The 20,612-nt window shown below is 35.5% G+C and overlaps 2 protein-coding genes across 2 annotated transcripts; both read right to left on the bottom strand.

Moving 5' to 3' along the window:
- Positions 1-1,433: 1,433 nt before the first annotated feature.
- LOC120342944 (uncharacterized) lies at positions 1,434-3,679 on the bottom strand. Its single transcript, XM_078111069.1, has 5 exons — positions 3,558-3,679; positions 3,027-3,199; positions 2,206-2,293; positions 2,000-2,120; positions 1,434-1,688 (listed from the first exon to the last, which is right to left on the bottom strand). Exons 2-5 carry the CDS (start codon positions 3,197-3,199, stop codon positions 1,573-1,575), a joined length of 498 nt encoding a protein of 165 aa, XP_077967195.1. The 5' UTR covers positions 3,558-3,679; the 3' UTR covers positions 1,434-1,572.
- An 8,630-nt stretch (positions 3,680-12,309) lies between these two features.
- LOC120343457 (uncharacterized) lies at positions 12,310-13,642 on the bottom strand. Its single transcript, XM_078110596.1, has 5 exons — positions 13,582-13,642; positions 13,322-13,494; positions 12,872-12,965; positions 12,611-12,731; positions 12,310-12,422 (listed from the first exon to the last, which is right to left on the bottom strand). Exons 2-5 carry the CDS (start codon positions 13,492-13,494, stop codon positions 12,328-12,330), a joined length of 483 nt encoding a protein of 160 aa, XP_077966722.1. The 5' UTR covers positions 13,582-13,642; the 3' UTR covers positions 12,310-12,327.
- Between the last annotated feature and the right edge of the window lie 6,970 nt (positions 13,643-20,612).

The raw sequence follows: 20,612 nt of genomic DNA, 5'->3' as shown, positions 1-20,612 counted from the left end.
AGGTCACTATTAATAGCAAGCGTCCTCCTCTCAGCAAGACCAAACTTTCCATGTCCCATTCTCAGGTTTTGGGGAAATTCTGATAACTTAAACTGACCTCTTGGAACGGGAAGAAGCATAGGTCAGTAAGTATTAAAACGGAAGTTAAACTTAAAGAGGCACCAGCATTAAAATTTAAACTGTTCAAACCGCGAGACGCATCTTTCGAAAAAATTTGAACTAAAAATAGATGATCAAACTAGCTCGATCAAAATTGAATAATTAGTTCGATATCTTTTTATTTAAAATATTTCAATGAATCTGAATTATGTCACTCATTGCATATTTCTTGCAATGGAGTATATTTATGATTGAACAGAGACGCAGTAAATTGTATGTCAATAACACGATACGCAAGGGCGCAGAGGTAAAACTTGCAACAAATACGTGCTATCTGATTTTTTTAAATAATTTAAGGGTTCGTTCTCAAAAACGAATTGTGGGTACTCGTACTACACACAAGGATTCAAACAACAAGGTGATCCGCAAATTCAAAGGAATTGCACAAGGGCGTTAGGTCAAATTTCCACAATACTTGCAAGTCATATAGCAGGGGTGGGCAACCCCTGGCACGCGTGCCAAACTTGGCACGCGAGTCCATTTATCCGGCAGGCGAGCGAGGCCTCGGAAATGAAATCATTCTCCTTCCGATAAAAGGTTTCAAGACTGAAATATCTGATGAGACCCGATGTTCGTTTATTCATTATGATTTTGTTAACAATCCGTTATTTGTTTAAACTTTTTTTGTCCTTTCATGACGTTTGGCTACAAAAAAAATACATTATGACTTTGCAACTGCCTTACTTTATTGAGTCTCGTAATAAGAGTAGCCTGAAAGATGAAACCAGTAGTTTGTGTATTTCTTTGTAAGTTATAAAATATAAACTCAATCTAAAATCTCTATCAGCGGTAATGCAGCAGCAGAAGTCTCACTGATATAGAATAAGAAAAGTAATCAAATCTATTTGCCGGACTGATATTTTTCCGATTAGTGAATCTGTCTGTACATGTTTGAAAGGTGAGTTCTTGTGTATCTCTGCTTTGAAAGTGGCAAAGCATTGTTTTTAACTTTGGTTGGCACGCGGAACAATTTTGTCGTTAAATTTAGCCGATTTTGGCACGCGAGCCGAAAAAGGTTGCCCACCCCTGATTTAGAACTTCTGATGTAGGTCGACCATCATCCACGGAATAGAGCAATATGTTGCACCGATTTTGATGCATTCGCTTGAACTACAGGACCACTCAGTATAATTTGAATAGAATTACATTGAAATATGGATAAGTACATTTTGTCCCTTTTTTCATAATGTACGCATTGCATTTCGATTGCGACTCTGCCAGCCAGCCTTTAACAGCCCCATAAAAATATAATTGCGACAAAAAAAGGATTATTTCACATTATTTTTTTTATTTCAATAAAATTATGGTTGAATCGTTATGGGCCTAATAGTTTTGGTGGTCAGTGTGTACTAATTCACGTAAAACTAAACATGACGATAATCATATATTTATTTGAAATTCAGATCCATAGCATTATTCAAGATTGGCAATTCTCATCGACAGTTCTTCCTTGACTTGATCTGACAAAGGATCATGCTCAACATTCTCCATCTCCTCTTTTATCATCGACATGAATTCGGCGCGTTCGTCTGATATTAAGGAATATAATTAACATTCGGTTGTATAGTTGATTTACTCATTAGGTATTAAAAAAATGTTGTAAGTGCTACTACTTTGCCTGCGGTCAAAATTCTTGTTAATTGTTATCCTTTCGTATATATAAATAAAATCACCTTTTTTGCGGGGCGTTTCGTTGGGCCAATTTAATGATAATTTTTGGAATTATTTCGAGGGTAGGATTAAATATTATTTATTCTTGATAGAATTCCCTTTTGCAGGGCTTGTTGACATTAAGATAGGATAAATGTGAATGATATCACAAAAACCTTAAATAACTTGCCTTTCTTCATATCAGCAACATCGTCTATCATTTGCATTATATCTTCACTGTCTTGATCGGGATAATTTTCTTCCAAAGCAGATTTTAGGTTGTCCATGAAATCTCCATACGATTCGAGATCCTTAAAATTAAGGTAACTATATTTAAATAAATACAAAAAGACACTCAAATCAATTACAACATCTCTTCGATTATACTCAATATACCTGATTTTTCAAAGTTGCCAAATTTTCCAAAGCTTCATTGTCTCCAAACATTTTAAAAATGGCGCCTCCTACTTTATGAATAACAGACCTGTGCACGTAAACAAAAACGTCACAGTTACGTTTGAAAATAACACAAAAGGTTTTTCCTGGAAAACCACTAAAACTCACAAAAAAAAATGTTTTTTCTAGTTTTACTGCTTGATAAGGTTATTTCACGGGGTGTTTTCACTTTTTAAACAAAGTTTAAATAAAACAAGAAGAAATGTTGTGTTAAGCGCTGTGTTGTTGTGGTTGCATGTGACAAAATAAAACCATTTATTCTTATATATTTATGACTGTTTAATAAAGTGAGCAAATAACGTTGTCCAGTTAACATAATGAATATATATCTAGTAGAACCATTCAAATAACAGAATAAATCTGTCTTCATTTTATAATACAAGAGAGCTATGCTCAAATATATGGGCACGTAGCGCCACTCAATGGCAATAATTTTGATGACGTCATAGCGAAAAAAAAGTAATAGCTTTCTGGAGAAAAGTTTTATCTTTAGCCACTGAAAATCAATTCAAATCAATTGGTCCAGTATTCGAAGAGAAAAGCGATTTTTTAAAAATGGAGACGGAGACAAATAACAATAACAATAACAACAAAATTTTGAAACGATCGTTATGTCCACTTCGTCTCCAATAATTCGTGTGATTTTGTCAGTAAAGCCACTATAATCTATAAATCAGAAATGAATATCAGAATAAGCAAATTATATATATACCCAACTTATAATTTACTCATGCAGTAAAACTTATGTTTAACAATCTTACTTGTGTCTTTTGTAAAACTTGATCCCTTTTTTAACAAATCCTCCCACCCCCCGGACTACTCTGCGGAACCAACCTCCTCTTCTACCTCTTCTTCTACGACGTCCCCAAGCATCGCCACTATCGATTGTCAACAGGGCAATAAGAAGCAGTAAGGCAAGAAATTTGAAATTCATCTGAAAACAAAAAATTATAAAATACAAGTAACGAACGATACTTTTTCTTCAACCGCAAACTATTTTTCAAAATGTCGGTAATTGGTATTTTTTTTTATCTTTAAACCTTGAAGTGCTCCTGTGTTACAACAGAATAATTTAGAATATTAGTTAAGCTAAGACGTACGATATTGACCTATTATACTCTTTCGTTAATGTTTCATGTTATGCATACTTTTCATACACAAATATGCTTTGTATACAAGTATCCTATATATATCCTTTCCCAAAATCACAGCAATACATTTGAGTGAAAACTACAATTTTTGACGTCGAAGCCGTCCAGTGAAGATGTCGTGAAAATATTCAGATCACTTACCTTGAGTAATCTGGTTTCTCAGATCATCAAACTAGTTTGTTGTGAATCAACTTCTGGGCGAACGCTCTTTATATCGAATCATCGGTTATTATTTTTATTAAATTGATAAGTCGTGTAGTTTATCACGTTGCGTATATTGTATCACGTATATTGAGGCAAACCATTTTTATGCAAATTGAAATTGGCCAAGTTTCCAAGCAGTGGAGCTGAAGGATTGGATATTGTGGAGCAAATTGATCATAATTAAAGTTTATTAAATTTCAAGTTCTCAAATGCTCCTTGAGGAGTCGCTTATATGGATGTTTTTTATGGTACCTATAATGAATCGAGAGAGAAAATGTTTATTTGAAATTGCTTTGATAACTTTTTCTCATTAAATTAGGTATGAAATTCCGTTTATTTTTCGCATTTTCGTTACTTATTATCATAAATTAGTGTCCATATGTTTATGATTGCTTTGTTATATTCAAAATTTATTCAATGTCTCGAAACAGAAAGGATATAACGCTGACGCACATGAGGCAACATATATACATATGTTTGCTCGGCATGTTATTTTTAAGAAACAAATAACGAAACGAAACTTCATACAAGCATGTCCCAATTGTTTTCACACTTTTTGTAGCGGATATGATAGAAATCGGCGAAAGAAATCATGTTTGAGACTTTGATATATAGTTAGATAAGCTATGAAAACTGGCATAGGTCTATCAACAAGTTCCCTTTTGAGGGTGAGAATGCTATTTTCCTGGCCTGCGTCATACATGCTGCGTCATAGGAGTATGAAACTAATATTTTTCAATTGTTTCGTGACTTAATATTGTCTAACAACGTTTAAAAGGTTACCAAAAATTTAAAGGAAGTTTGAACAATTTTAATATATCAAACGCTATAGACCCCTCTATTCCACAATTCTGCATATATTTTATAAATGAAAATTTGAAATTATCGAACTCTGGAAAGATGGTGATTTTTTATACATCTGTTCAGCATATTTGATATAGGTAGGGATTGTAACTCTAAGGTACAATTTGTATTTCTTCCTTTTTGGCTCAACATTGTTCATCTCAATTTTGACAACAATAAATACTAACAATTATCATCTTTGTTGAGTTAACTTACTAATTTTGATGCATTTATGTACATTCATTTTTTAGGAAAGGTCGGATGATATCTATATTTGATCAATCAAGAGAATGAAGAATAAACCGAGCCAGTTCAGATTAGCAGAATATTACGAGCTGCTTTGAAGAGATCGTTTGATGCGCACACAATTGTTCTCCAAATCGTGAAAGGTCAGACGGAAGAAAAGAGAGAATTAAATGAGTTGAAAAAGGTTAAAAGAGGAGAAAATTGAAATGCAAAAATTTCTTATGAGTGTAAAAAAAATGACATAGTATATATTTATTCAGAGAATTGCTATCAAATACGCACTACACAATCCTACAATAAGTATCCTTAAAATCTTTCAGCAATAAAGAAAATGAATGAATTCCACGTGTTCATGACTACTTGTTATATTTTTACATTTAGCTCGAAACAGAAATCATATAACGCTGACGCACATCACTTAATAATAAATCCATATGGTCGCATTTTTATTTTATCTAAAAGGCGAAACCGATTTGCATACAATTATATTGTACATGCTGAGAAGCGTAATAATGGTTTACGAACTCAGATCATATATATATTAAATACTCAGATAACCTGTGAAAAAATACTCATTGCACTGACCAGTATTTATTTATATATTAAAAATAAAACTATTTCCATGCTCACTGCAATACACGTCCTGCATGAGAGAGACAAAATAAAAAAATGAGCTATTTAATCTTTTGTGTTTTATTGGTGAATTTCATGATTAATACCGAATCTTATGGATATTTCAAGCTCTCTAAAATATTTCTTATCGGCTGATATGATGAACTACATTGAGGTATTTAATTCACCTCACGTGTGGATTTATTCCCTTCTTATTATTGCTTAATCATACGGCGGACCACGGTATGTCGTCCGGTTACCACCAAGAATTTATCTGAATTTTTCGTCTGTTCGAGATTTGCACGCAAATAAAGCAAGCTTCGTAAATTAGTGTGAAGTGATCTGGAGGAAAATGACGTACCAAACGCGCAAGGAGGAGATCGTTTGGTGCTCCTGAAGTATGTGCACCAAGATGACGCACAACCTGAACATAGTATGTGTACCAGGTTAGGATTCACAACCTGAACATAGTATGTGTACCAGGTTAGGGTTCAGGTTGTGCGCCATCTCGGTGGACATACTTCCGGAGCGCCAAACTTTTAGATAAAATCGAATTAAAGCGGGGAGGTTACAATATGCCAGTTGTGAGATATCGAGTGCTGAGTGTTATTACTTATCGATTTTAATCGGTAAGTACGTTGATAGGTATTTGTCTGTCTGTCTGTCCGTCTGTTGCAGATTTTGTTTGCATGTGCATTCATCATATCTCGAACCAGAAGCCTATTGATTTTGGGCGAATTATGTCGTATAATTAGCGAGTTATCAATTAATTAGTGATGGGACACAAGGTGTCACTATGGAATATGAGCGCTGTCCCCTAACTTTCGATCGATAAGTCTTCGGTCTCTGAAAGATATTCTTGTTTTTTTTTTCTTCTTGGCTCAACATTGTTCATCTCAATTTTGACAACAATAAATGCTAACATTTATCATCTTTGTTGAGTTAATTTACTAAACTATTTCCGATGCATTTCATGTACATTCATTTTTCAGGAAGGTCGGATGATATTAATATTTGATCATCCAAGAAAAACACGAGGAAAACCGAGCCACTTCGGACTAGCAGAATATTACAAGCTGCTTTGAAGAGATCGTTTGATGCGCACGCAGTTGTTCTCCAAATCGTGAAAAGTCTTAAGGGAAGAAAAGAGGGAATTGAATGAATTAAAAAGAGGTAAAAAAAAAGGAGAAAATTGAAATGAAAAAATTGCTTATGAGTGTAAAAGCGATTGACATAGTATATATTTATTCAGAGAATTGCTATCGAATACGCACTACACAATCCTACAATAAGTATCCTTAAAACATTTCAGCAATAAAGAAAATGAATGAATTGCACGTGTTCATGACTACTTGTTAAATTTTTACATTTAGCTCGAAACAGAAATCATATAACGCTGACGCACATCATTTAATAATAAATCCATATGGCCGAATTTTATTTTTATCTAGAAGGCAAAATCACTATACATACAATTAGCTGTGAAGCGTAACAATGATTTACAAATTTGGATCATATATATATATATATATATATATATTAAACTCAGATAAGCTATAAGCTGTGAAAACTTACTCATTGCGCTGACCAGTACTATATATTAAAAATAAAATTATTTTCATGCCCACTGCAATACACGTCCTGCATGAGAGAGACAATATAAAAAAAATGACCTATTTAATATCTTGTGTTTTATTGGTGAATTTATGGTACCCAATGGTATCGATGTTTCAAGCTCTCAAAAAGATTTATTTTCGGCAGATATGATGAAAAAACGGTTAAAATAGATGAAAATTTACTTCACCTCACGTATGGATTTGTTCTCTAATTAATTAATACGGAATATATGAACCAAAATCCATTTCAATAACTCGTCTGTTTGAGGTTTGCATGCAAATAAAGCAAGCTACGTAAATTATTGTGAACGTGATTTGGAGCAAAGTGACGTAACAAAGGCGAAAGAAGAATATTCTATAGCTGAACTCAAAGTAAGGCAGGGATACTCTAGGCCAGGGGTCGGCAATCTACGGCCCATGTGCCATATCCGGCCCGCGAGGCTTCACTGAAATTTAGCGACAAAATGGCGGTTTCTAATTTTAACCATAATTTAATTTTAAAACCTACGCTCGAGGAGCAGCAGATTATTGGATCGCTTTCCGGTCGTGACTACTGGCTTATCAAATAGCAGGGTATCTAAATTTGCATATTTTTCCAATATGGCCGTCGCTATAACTGCCTAGCCTTCTTCTATCGAATACAAAAATACACATCATGCTAACGCATTAGCTTAGAGTTAGACCAATGTCTTCGCTATATTTGCATCGAAACCATGTCGACGTTAGCCATAGCAGGATAAATATAAACACGAGAGCAATGATCAAATATATTGACACCAAAGTCAAACCGGGAATTTTAATCTCCCCCAAAATCATCCTGAACGAAGCTGCAACTGTGGAACAGCTACAGTAACTTACCAGTACCAAAGTACCGGTACCCGGACTGTCCTAAGTTTTCCAGTTTTTTTAACGATGATGATCATGCATTCAGTTTCAACGTGAATTGAAATACCAAATGACTGGAGTCACAACTGTAGTAGCAAATATTTTACAGAACCGATAGCCTACTTTCAGCTTAATAAAAACTCCCGTCTTCGTTGACCAAGAGATCGGTGACATGTGGTCACGAAACGCTGAAGTAATTTTTAATTTTTTAACATCACTACACAAAAAAAACGATTCCCTTTGAGTCAGGGCCGGATTTATACGTTGAGGGGCTTGGTGATGTCATACGTGAGTCCCTTTTCGAAGATGACGTTATTAATAGAGTGTAAAGTTTTCCAAATTTAGAAAAAAATTATTTATTCGGCCGTATATTAATTTTTTAACTTTCTGAACGGAAAATATTTGGGCAAGTATTATCAACCTGAATAACAAAACTAAATATCATTTTTATTTTATTTTAAATCGTTTATATTCCAAAAAATGCCTTCAAAGTATCCGCCCATAATTGAAATTATAGTAACCCGGCCCTGCATAGAGCTTACAGCTATTTTTGACATAAATTAAAGTAACAGCCTTCTACGACAACAACAATTTCAGCCACTGTAAATTTCAAAGTAATCGGTCAGATAGTTAATGAGAAAGGCGATTTTTTCACAACAACAAAAGCAAAAAAAAATGCCAACAAGAACAACAAAATAATAGCAATAGTGGCTCTGCAGCGCCGTCTTGAGACAACTAACGAACTCAAATTTCCATTGAGCAATTTTATATATACAGATTAACAGCAAATATATATATAAGTTGCAAATTAACTTGGCGTTTTTTGTGTTTCCGTTGAAAATATGACTTTTCTTATCATCATTCAAAATCTGCAATTCCGACTCCGAGGAATACAGATTTTCGACTCCAACTCATGACTCCGAGGAGTTCGGTTTCCGGGACCCTGACTTTGGTGAAAATATGTCAAACTGTGACTTCGATTCCCGACTCCACAGTCCTATTTTGCAGAGAATCCGTTGTCTTCCAGAATTCCTATATTTGACTCATATTTTATTGTTGCACCACAATATTTCAGAAATGATTTCTAAGTTCTGGCATGTCAAAAGAGATTTCGAAGCAACTATGTTAAGTAAATATTTGATTTCACCAATAGAACTTTGATTTACGATGTAAATCGTATTTGATTTAATTCTTTTTTGCTATTTTCGAGACAAGTCTTTCTGTCGGTTAGTGGATTCCTAGTTCGAGTCGAATCTTTTCATTCGAATGACTCGTCGAATATTTGAAAAAGGTCTCTCGATTCTTTCCAACGCTGTATAGGTGAAATATCCACGAGAGTTTTCCGACAAAGATTTTATTTTACATTTCAAAAATACATTTTTAAACAGTAACAAATTGAATAAGCAATGAGCATATATACAATGAGTGGAAACTTCCAAATATTTGCTCATTAATCCATTGTGCCCTGCATTTTTAAGTCGTCCAGCTAAATGGTTCGTTGCATATGAAGAAAGCACATCGTTCGCTGCAAAAATCCCTTGTTTCTGCTGGGTCGAGTGCGAAATTGGCCGTATTGAGGCTTTTAATTTTTCGAATCGTGTTCGGTTTTGGGTTTCGAAGTATGGTACGTTGAAAGCATACTAACTATAAGCATATGCATATTGGGAATACATATATATCTATTAGGCAGAAAACGTAGCTACAGAACAGAATATGAATCAGTCGCCACGTGGGGTGCAGTTATTGCTGTATTTATTCATTGATATAACATGTGACTTACATATTTATCCAGGGGGAGAGGAAAGCCGAAAGCCTAATAAATGGCGAACCACGGCCTCTCCAAATAGCTCTGTGCTCCAAATGAACCCCCAGGCTGTCTGGATTTTGTGAGCTATTCGTATACTTATTGAAAATACTGATTTTACCTATAAATTACTCCGGGACATCTTGCCATTGAAATTTAAAATTTGCCATCTTCATGTCTTGTGAATTTACACAAAAAAGTTTGTTTTTTATTTTATTATTTAGAGTACATTTTGTTATCAATTATGATTTTTGCATGTATATTATTTAATTTTAACGATCCTTCATATAGTCATATATATAGATACTGTTGATTTGGATGCAATTATACTTTTGTAATCAATAGTGAGATATAGAATTTGAACAAGGGTCGCAGCCAGGATTTTTCCAACGGGGTGGGGGCATACGGTGAAATTAAAACAGTGCGCCAAAAGTTCAATTCACGACGGCGTGAGGCGTGTAATAAATTAAAAACAATGCGTCGTTCACAGCGAAATTCCACAGTCACGTGTAGCTCGCCTCTGTTTTTTTGACGGTGTTTGGTGAATATATACAAAAACACGCTCGCGTGTAGCGCCGATCGAATCATGAAATGTGGAAATTTTCCTTGGAATTTAATGCTAACAAAGTTGATTTTTTATTGTCATTTATTGATTATTTACATGCACCGTGATTAGTGGTGAGCAAACCGTATTTTTTTTTAAATAAAATTATTCGAAATTTTAACGAACATCGGCGAAGATGTTAAAGACAACTATTAAGAAATGTATTCACAACAAAAATTAATTTAATTCTGATTTTTATCTTCTGTGTTGGATTTGTATCACAGTTACGGTCCCAATTTTGAGCAAACAATATTATCATTACTGACCCCGGGATGCGATATTTGTGAAGCTGATAGTTGACATTTTTATGTTTTAATTTTATATCGTTTCCGTGTTTTTTTCATATTAAATAATAATTAAAAAACTCCGCAAATTGGTAATCTCTAGAATACTCAGTGTTGAGTATTCACGTAACTCAGGTTTGGTTTAAAACACTGATACTTAACACGTGAATAAATCAGCAATAATGGCATTTCTACGTGGTCAAAATGTTATTTCTCCGCAACATCTCGGGAAATTTGCATAGAATACATTATTCACATGCCTTGCTTATCTGATTCAACGTTTCTAAATTTACCAAAACGATGTTGACGCGATTTACGCAAAATTAGAAATTGAAAAATATGATGGCGCAAAAATGACACAAAATAAAAAATTCTCACATTCATCGTTTCTGTTTCTTGGCGATAGCCGTCGGTAAATTATACGTAACTCGTTGTAAATTTATGTTAGTAAATTCTATTTTGCTTTTCAATGCGCCCTGCTTTGTATTAAAATAAAAGAAATCGGGAATAGAATGTCCTGAAATTAGCTCATAACCCTTCTTTCATTTCGAAGGGCGCATTCTCATTTGTCATTATCAGCGCCAACTAAAAAAATAACATATCGTAAAAATAAAAAAGTATGGCGGTGTTAATTGCGCTGCGGTGATAATACGCAGAATAATATCGTTTTGACGAAACCATAATGCGCGACCTTAAAACGACGGTGCTGCTTTTTTGTGGAGGAAATTTCGCATGAAAATTTTTTCTCAAACCAAGGGGGGGGGGGGGGTTAAGACCAGTGGTGGGATTTACCCGTTCTATAGAACCGTCTCACGGAATTTAATGAGATCATCGAATCGGTCAGCATTACTAAAAAACATGTAACAGAACCGGTCGAAAACTATGACTTTTGTGATGGAACCAGCTGACAAAAAATTTGAATCCCACCACTCGTTACGACCCATGTTAAGAGGGACGTGGGGCTTTGTATTCATTGATATAGGATGGGGTTAACATATTTACTCATGTGGAGAGGAAAGCCGATTCCCTGCTATTCTTCTAATTTTTGTCTTCGTTTTTATTGTCAAGATATCCCAGACTGCCAGAGTGATTTGAAATCGGAGAGCCCTGGGGCTTCGTATGGAGCGCCTTATAAACTATGATTGCGAGAAGCTGTGGTTCGCCATATATTTAGGACTTCTTATCCCTTTCCTTTCCCATGGATAAATATGTACCTAAATCCCATGCTATAATCAGAAATAACCGCACTTGACTTCATATTCTGTGCTGTAGCTAATAGATATGCATTCCAAATAAGCATATGCTTATAGTTAGTATGTTTTCAACGTACCATACTTCGAAACCCAAAACCGAACACGAATCGAAAAATTAAAAGCCTCAATACGGCCAATTTTGCAACCGGCGCGGCCGAAGCAAGGGATTTTTGCAGCGAGCAATATGCTTTCTCCATATGCAACAAACGATTTAGCTGGACGAAGTAAATATGCAGGGCATAAGGGATTAATGAGCAAATATTTGGAAGTCATCCACTCATTGTATATATGCTCATTGGAATGAGTGAGTATCGCGGAGGTCTTTTGGTAAATATTTGCTGAATATGGTATACAGTACTGTTAAAAAACAGGCATTTATTTGAAAATAAAGAGCCATCCAAAGCCATTGAACTTCAAGATGACGCCCATTTTGCTGATAATCAAAAACTGCATCATGTTCAACTGTTCGAATGTATTCAAATATTTTTGAGAATATAGAAGTAAATTGCCGATAAGTGGGATGAGAAGATTACGCAAGATTTGCTACTCTCATCGCCAATTCATCTTTGATCATATCTGCCAACTGAACTGTATCGAACTGGCTCAACTTCAGGCATCTCCTCGTTTGCAGTCGCAAATAAATTTTTACGATCTTCTGAAATTGGAAAACATTATAAGTATTTTATGAAGATTATGAAATATAAAGATTCGAGGATTTGAAAGCAGTTGTTTGTTGATCGTGTTTGCAGCTTTGCAGACCATGTCTTAAATTAGGATGTTCATCACCGAATGGCCATTTTTGTGACTGATAATAGTTCTTTTATTTCTTTAGAAAATACAAACCGTCGTTCATGTCAACGACATTGTCCAATGCTTTCATGAGTTGATCAATGTCTTCTTCCGGATACATTTCACTCATAGTTTCTTCCAGGTTGTCCAGGTACTCTTGATACGATTCCAGATTCTGGAAATAAATTAACAAATCATACAATTGATCTATTTGCACACTGGTAAATACCGATGATGAAAGATATAGCAGATATAGAAGTATTATAAAAGGACATAGTTTTCGTTTTTTAATTCAGCAATTTTTGTCGACATTACCTGATTCTTAAGCTGATTTAAGTTATTCTGGTCTTCGTTGTCATACGCGGCTGCTCCACGAAGTACTATTCTTCCAACTCTATGAATGGTTTTCCTGTAAAATGTTGACAGTGTTCTTGTTTAGCTATAATTCGTGACTTGTTTTTTAGAGTCCGAGGTTCATTACATCCGGATCTCTTAGGTAGAAATAATTTTGTAATTTTTCGAAAATGGACCTTCAAATATATATCAATGCTCTCAGCTTGCTTTACACTATTGCGTTATTATTCTTTTGCACAACACTTTACATTGTTGTGTGGAGGTTGTATTGTGATAGGGCTAGATATATATGAGTAAGAAATCAAACGTTGACCACAAATTTTATTACTTTCGAATATTGTTAACTTTTCACATTGATTGCTTTTAAATAAATATGCTTCTTTAAGTGCGATACGAAGTTTTCCGACCAACCTGTTTCTCTTGTAGAATTTGCCAACTTTCCTGACAGCTTTTTTAGCCCTTCCCCAGAAGCTTCTTCCTCTTCCCTTACCACCTCGTCGGCGTCTTCTGCGTCCCCATGAGTCACCAAGGTCGATTGTCAACAAGACAACGAGTAGCAAAATAGTGAGAAGCTTTAAATTCATCTGGATGAAATAAAATTTCGGCGAGTTAACAAAGAGGTTTGTTTATATACGCAAGTTTCAAAATTTTCAAACAGTTTTCACACCAACCTTAGAAGTTCCTGTTGAGTTGTATAGAAGATGATGTGCAGACTAGCTCGCAACTGCTAATTTATATAGTATTGGCAGTTGCGTATTTCATGAGCCATGACTTAAGTAATTCATTATAATTCGGTTTGTTTTTCATTGTTACTACTTTTGGTATGTTTATTATACCTGTTCAGAAAATGAATATAACTAAAACAATCGTGACTGCTATTAACTATTTGTGATAATCAATAGAGCTCGGAACAACAATTCTGTCAGTGCTAATTTGATTACTGTTTTCTTTTTCAGCTAACGTTAAATTGACTTTTCTCTATCACGCAATATAAATAGGTCACCAGAAATTTGATGACGACACTAAATAATAAGCAATATAACCGCTGGACGGTCATTTGGTATAACAAGGTCTTCCACAGTTGTACTTTTCGTGCCTTTCTCGGCTCGAATGTCATAATAATTAGTATTCTTTATTCCATCCCTTTCTATCATTTCAATAAAACAACATCGCACAACCTTTTCTCGCTCATTGAGAATCGAAGGTACAACAAAATTAGTTAATTAAAAAGTTCACGACGATTTGTTGTCCGTCGATTTGACAGTCGCTTGTTTGACTGCCATTTTCTTCAATGGTCTCAATCAAAAGAACTATTTTTCAAGATACAACTTAATGGGTTTACTGATTCTGTTCTAGAACTCCAACGCCCCAACTAGTTCGGGTCTCATCTTTTAGCGCTCCCGTAGTATGTGCACCAAGTTGGCGGACACCGGAACGCAGCACATGCACCAGGTTAAGGTTAGCACATAATTATATTCCAATTTTTCTTATTTTGGTTCTATTACGAGTTCGGGGACTAGCCAAGTGACTCCCGTAGTATTTGTACCTGAATTTATGGCTTAACCCCAACCCTGCACACGCACCACGTTCCGGCGTCCGCCATCTTGGTTAACATACTACATGAGTATCTTGTTAAACCAACGAAGCGGCATCGTTTAGCTTTTCCCCACGCTGCGTCGAACGGGGAAAGACATTTCCCAAAGAGTTGATGGTCCCAAAATATGGAACCATTTTTATGTCTTGTCTAGCGGTATGAATATCAGTTTTAAGTGAATGATTGCAAAGCAAGACAGCGGGTTGTTACAAACTATACTTGCCCTATCCATGTGACTGACGGGGCATAGTCATACTGTTGCGTGGTCATTTATTTGTTCAACAACGATCGTGCGTAAATTTTGAGAGACACAGTTGTGTGCTCGTAAAACTCGCTTTTTACGAAGTTTAGCAAATGGGGCCCTCTAGTTTGGTATGAATGTAAGTTTTATTTAACTATGTAACTACATGTTGTTCTTAACAATTGAAAATGCATGTTTAGAATACTGATAGGCTTACTATGTAATAGGATTATTTAGTTTTAAATAATTTCTTTATACAAATTTTACAGGGTGAGATTTCAATAACGAGTGATTTATTATCAATTTCATAAAAATCGTTGATGCATATTTATGGCTTGGGCAGTTAAACGTCGTGCACTTATCGTGAAATGTTCTATCACTATTAGAGAGTAGCCTATGTAACTGAAAATATTCTTGCAAATGATATTCTGATTACCAGTGACGGATCCCATTTCAATTTATCTGGCTTTGTCAATGAGTAAACTTTTTGGTACTAGGCAGGAAGAAACCCTCGAGAGCTTCATAAAAAGCCTCTCCATAGCGAGGGCATGAGGGTGTGGTGTGCAGTTGAAGGAAAAAAAAACGGTTTTGCTTACTTCAGCTCTTTATGTGCGGATACTGCATGGTGTCAATATTTAAGAATTAAAATGCCAAGGTATCGTTTCAACTAACTTCCCATACAGCAAAAAAAAAATCAATGGATGGAGGATCCTTCCCATTGCATTTGATCTATCTAATATGGGAGGACCAGCACGTGCACCTGACCTTTCACCTTGTTATTATTTCGTGTGAGAGTAAACTAAGGGCGAGGTGTACAAGAACCGATTAAAGCCATTGATGGACTGAAAGCTGCTATTTGCAAAACAATAAATGGAATTTCACGGGAAATCACTCAGAGGGTGATGAAAATTTTCAGGGTGTATTGCAGCTGTATGGAGTCATATTGAAGACGTTTCTCTCAAAAAATGGCATCAAATGTCTTATTAAGTATGTAATGAAAATTTAAAAAAGCCTATTCTTGTCTATTTTTTACAAAATGAAATGCGTTGATTTTCCTCACGTTGTATATTGAATGACTGAATCATTTCAATGTAATGCCAACGTAAAAATATCATTATATCTGGTACATAATCACGTGAAACCAATTATTTATTATGCTTAAAGTAGATAATGTCGAATAATTTAGCTCAAAATGTTAACCAAAATTATTTACCAAGTTATATTCAGTGGAAATTGGAGCTCATTGGTATATATTTCATACAAAGTTTCAGTGTAACATTTTGACAAATGTCGATATTGTTAGAGGAAACTTTATGATATTTGTCGAGACAAAAATATTCACTACGTGCGTTTTCGATAAACATGTGTATCAAAGTTTTAAATAGTAGTCACTCATTCCACGCACAATGTAAATAATATCACCGTTTTGTTTAATGCCAACAAACGGTTTGCAAAGAGATTGAGCAGTTGCGCAAAAATAGAGGGCCGTAACTAATCATTCATCTTTTTTTTTCACCATCGTGTAATGTTTAAGTCCAACAGTAATCGGTAAAAAAATCAAACATTGTAAATTAAAACAGCAACAACAAGAATGAAAAAAACATTCATTACATACAAAAATTCGACTCCAGGCACCGTCAAGTGTGGTAACCATGGGGACGGGATTCTAAGGAAGCCTAGATGCCAAGTACAGTACCGGCATCTGAATACACTGCTTTTATATGATTTTAGGGGTGATGTTCAGGTAGGAGCCGAGGTCGGCATGCACAACCGAATTAGTTTCACCATGTTCTACCATATTTCTCTAAAAATTTACATCAAATGTTTAACGTTACATAATTTTGTTTTAATACCTGTCCTTCATTAGTGATGCTGCAATGATTCTAGATCAGTGTTTCTCAACCGCCGGGTCCGCGGCAACGTTGCTGCCGGTCCGTCAATTTTTTTCTATTATAAGCAAAATACAAAGTATTGACGGCATATCCATTAGTTTTATGATTTTTTTTAACTCTTATTGATTCGTAGTACCGGTATTCGTCTAACAACCGAACTTGGTAAGAAGTCCTCTGCTCATTTAAACCCTGAACAGCTGGATGTTTGTTGGATCTATATGGCCTCATAACGGGGGCTAACGTCATAACGGAGAAGTTTGATAGCACATAGTTAGGGTTTTGTACTTTATCAATTTTAAAAAAACATCCTGTTTTAAAACAAGGGCTTGTATTGAATCAATTTTTTTCTATATTCTTTGTTAAAATACCCCTCGCATCGCCGTGGAACTACGCCATAACGTTGCGTTCTGGTAGCTGCATACGCTGCCGGAATTATATTTTCAAAAATGTAAGTAAAAATTCTTGCTTTGACTTTCACTTCTATTGCGTACATCTATTGCCAAGTATGTATCTATACCAAAGTCATACGATTTTGACAGGAATATTTATCCGAGATACCAGAGAGACGTTTCGAGTGAGAAAAATCATGAAATTTATTTAATCAAGGCAGCCACCGGCAAAACAGGTGTGGTACGATAATGAAAAATATACTTACATCAGGGGCAACCTGAGTTAAACGACGAGACAGGCTATGGTAATTGCAAGACCCCTCAGATGCAATGATGTCAAAACTAATCTGTTATGACCCCATACTAAGAATTTTGGGTTTCTGTATTGACATATTTCTCCTTAAATAAATGTTATTACGGTTAAAACTGTTCGGTGAATTTATGCTTAGCAGACTTTGTTCTTAAGGTTGAAGTGAGAGTTTTTCAACGTTGTACAAACTCATTTATTTTTAGATAGAGTTTTTCGAAGGTATAAAGACTCATTTATTCGGTAGTATTTCAATTTTCGCAAATTGGTTCTCGTCACAGGGTCGTTCACGCAATGTCTGGCAATTATCTGTTGCGTCTCCTTGCGCCAACCACGTTTGTGGACGCATTCGGGAACTGCAAAAGGTTGAGAACCACTGTTCTAGATTATTCATTACGTAAATTGCAACATTATTTATTTGCAGCATTCATTCGTGCATTTAGGCATATGCTGATACTGTTTGCAGAAACTTATTAATACATTTTTCTGGTAAATATTAAATACTTTTGTTTATTCATGCATTGAAACATATGCTGTTGCTGTAAGTAAAAGCTTATAAATATATTGAATACATATATATAAACGATATTTGCATACATTCACAAACATATGGAACAGTTTATGGAAATAGTTCATTCTAGGATAAACAAATAAGGAGAGTTCAATCCAGTTGAAAATAAGGAGGGATCAGTTTAAATCATTTTACTGTCAAGCTGCCAAGCTTGGTATATTCTCAAATATCTAAATGCTTTTATCTTATGCGATGCCGAATGGTTTAATTTTAATTGTGGGGGGGGGGGGGTAATTGTGTGGGGGGTCGAGGTTCGTAACAGTCCGTTTGAAAAAATTCTACCTTCTACTTAAACACAACGGCGTCGTTATATGTACGGCGCATCACGGTTTGCGGTCCAAACAATATTATTCAGTGCGCGTTTCAACAATTTAATCGTCCTCCCGATATGTTATTGTTTATAGTTGGCCCTGACGATGATGCTTTTTTTCGTGATAATTCTGACATTTAAGTTAGACACCTTTACTCTTTGACAAGCGATTGCGCAATTTTCAGCATCTAGTGATAAATAAAATTATTTAAATCGCACGGTATATTGCCAACTGTAGCGGCATCGAAAGAATGGGATTTAAAAATATATCACAAAATGATATCATTCTTCGACGTTTGAAACCCTAAATAGCGATTGTCGAATCCGCGATACATAACAATGTGTAATTGTCAGGCTTGTCCATGGGACATATTTTTCTGTCCCCCATCCCATCCCATGGTAATTATGCCTGTCCCATTCCATAGGATTCTCATTGGAACAAAATTCAATAAAAATTGTAAAATTTAAGTTTAGTGTCTACTAAATAGGACTTCATGTACGAAGAGACATGCAAAACAAAATTTCCGAACTTTGGGGGGGGGGGAGGGAGGGAACTTTGGCGGATGCGAAATTGAAGCATTGTTACGTCACTTTTTGCATCCTGCTGATTGGCCAATGTCGCGAAGTAAACAAGGAAGTCGATGCTCGGGTAAAGGTCCATTGAGTTATATATCATACAGCAGGGGTCGGCAACCTTTTGAACCCGGCGTGCCAGTATATGAATAATGAGCACTTTCGCGTGCCAAACATTTTTATGTGTATGGTTTGCATAGCCAACTATACCTGATTTGAATAGTAAGGGGATGAAAAACAAATTCATTTTATTGGATAACGTGCATGGAAACTAGCGTACGAGAGATTTCGTCATACGGCATTTCTACATCCGACCTGTCTTTGGACGACTTGTAATAGGTATTAAATAAGGCCACTCGCGATTAGTTTTGTAGCCAGAAACAATGAAATCGCGATAAATACTAAAAAAGATAAAATTTATTTTGGTACTCCCGTAGTATGTGCACCATGATGGCGGACACTGGAACGTATTATGTGTACCAGGTTGGGGTTAGGCCATAATTTCAGGTACTAATACTACAGGAGTCATGTGGCTAGTCCCCAAACTCGAAATACAGTAATAGAACTGAAATAAGAAAAATTGGAATAAAATTGTGCCCTAACCAAAACCTGGTACACATTCTACGTTCCGGTGTCCGCCATCTTGGTGCACACACTACGGAGCGCCTTTATTTCATCGTTTTTGTTAGGGTTACATGTAGCTCACGGTGGAATGATGAAAATCAGCCAGGCGCGCAGTCAGGATTTTCGAAAGGGGTGTTTCAAAACCGAAAATTTTCATTCCCTTATGGAACAGTCGCCGCGATTACGCGCTCGTTAAAAAGGCCGAGGTTTTCAGCGTATACCAACTTTTCTCTTCAGTAAAATATTCATTTTATGACAGCTACGAGAGTCTAAAACTTTCTTCTATATTGATATAATTTTGTGTCCAACGTAACTCGCGGTTACGTCTTCTTGCGTCAAAATATAAACATTATTTGTCTGAAATACCACTCAATCTTTTGATGTAAAAATATGAGATAAACATGCTTAATGGTTAATTGTATTTAGTTTTGATTGATTATGTAATAACTCTCAGCGAATTTCAATTCTGGGCAAAAATAAAGTAATTATTATCGTTGTCGTTAAATAATTGTTGTGATTCAGGGAGAATAAACACCAACTAAAAGTGTTTACGGCCTAAATAACACGTCACGCTGATAAAAACAATCAGGATTTTCAGCAAAAAGCAATCGCACGAGGTATTTGCGACTTTTTCAGTTTTCCAAAAATTTGAAAGGAGGGGGATGATTGACTGCACACGCTTATCTACATCGATTTCGGGTACAGATTTCGGCCTCTCGTCGATTGCAGTTAAATATTGTATGTTTTTTCAATGAATTTGTTATTTTTTGTTCAATTGTAGAATGTTTGTCGCACTACGAAAATAAATATTTGAATATGGCTCAAATCGCTTGGTGTGTCATGAGAAATCCTCTCGCGTACTACAATTGGCACGCGTGCCAGGGGTTGCCGACCCCTGTCATACAGTATATATATTATACGATACACAGTATACATATACACCTCAATCATAGTTAACTTAATATAGTTGGTTCACGCTTTTTTCGTCTTTGTTTATTTATGTTACACAGTTCTCTCGTTACGCTTGAGTGATGCGCCATGGTATTCTCTCAACGCGATATTGTTGCGTGTGTGTCTGCGGAGGGGTGACCGTACATTTGAACCCATGTGTATATGCGCGGGTTCAATCTATATACAGGTGCTAAAATCCATGGGTTAGGGTTAGTATGGGTTCAAATATCCGCAAAACTAAAAAAATTTC

Source organism: Styela clava, chromosome 3, assembly GCF_964204865.1.
Source record: "Styela clava chromosome 3, kaStyClav1.hap1.2, whole genome shotgun sequence".
NCBI lineage: Eukaryota > Metazoa > Chordata > Ascidiacea > Stolidobranchia > Styelidae > Styela > Styela clava.
Note: the sequence above shows the minus strand (reverse complement) of the source record. Positions and strands in the feature narration are given on the sequence as shown.

What these genes read in the sequence shown, in the direction of transcription:
- LOC120342944 (XM_078111069.1), bottom strand. Translation starts at nt 3,199, where the DNA reads ATGAATTTCAAATTTCTTGCCTTACTGCTTCTTATTGCCCTGTTGACA. An exon ending in TGGCAACTTTGAAAAATCAG is followed by an intron (nt 2,121 to 2,205) that starts GTATATTGAGTA and finishes CTTAATTTTAAG; the next exon opens with GATCTCGAATCGTATGGAGA. An exon ending in TGTTGCTGATATGAAGAAAG is followed by an intron (nt 1,689 to 1,999) that starts GCAAGTTATTTA and finishes CCTTAATATCAG; the next exon opens with ACGAACGCGCCGAATTCATG.
- LOC120343457 (XM_078110596.1), bottom strand. Translation starts at nt 13,494, where the DNA reads ATGAATTTAAAGCTTCTCACTATTTTGCTACTCGTTGTCTTGTTGACA. An exon ending in AAATTCTACAAGAGAAACAG is followed by an intron (nt 12,966 to 13,321) that starts GTTGGTCGGAAA and finishes AACATTTTACAG; the next exon opens with GAAAACCATTCATAGAGTTG. An exon ending in TAAATCAGCTTAAGAATCAG is followed by an intron (nt 12,732 to 12,871) that starts GTAATGTCGACA and finishes ATTTATTTCCAG; the next exon opens with AATCTGGAATCGTATCAAGA.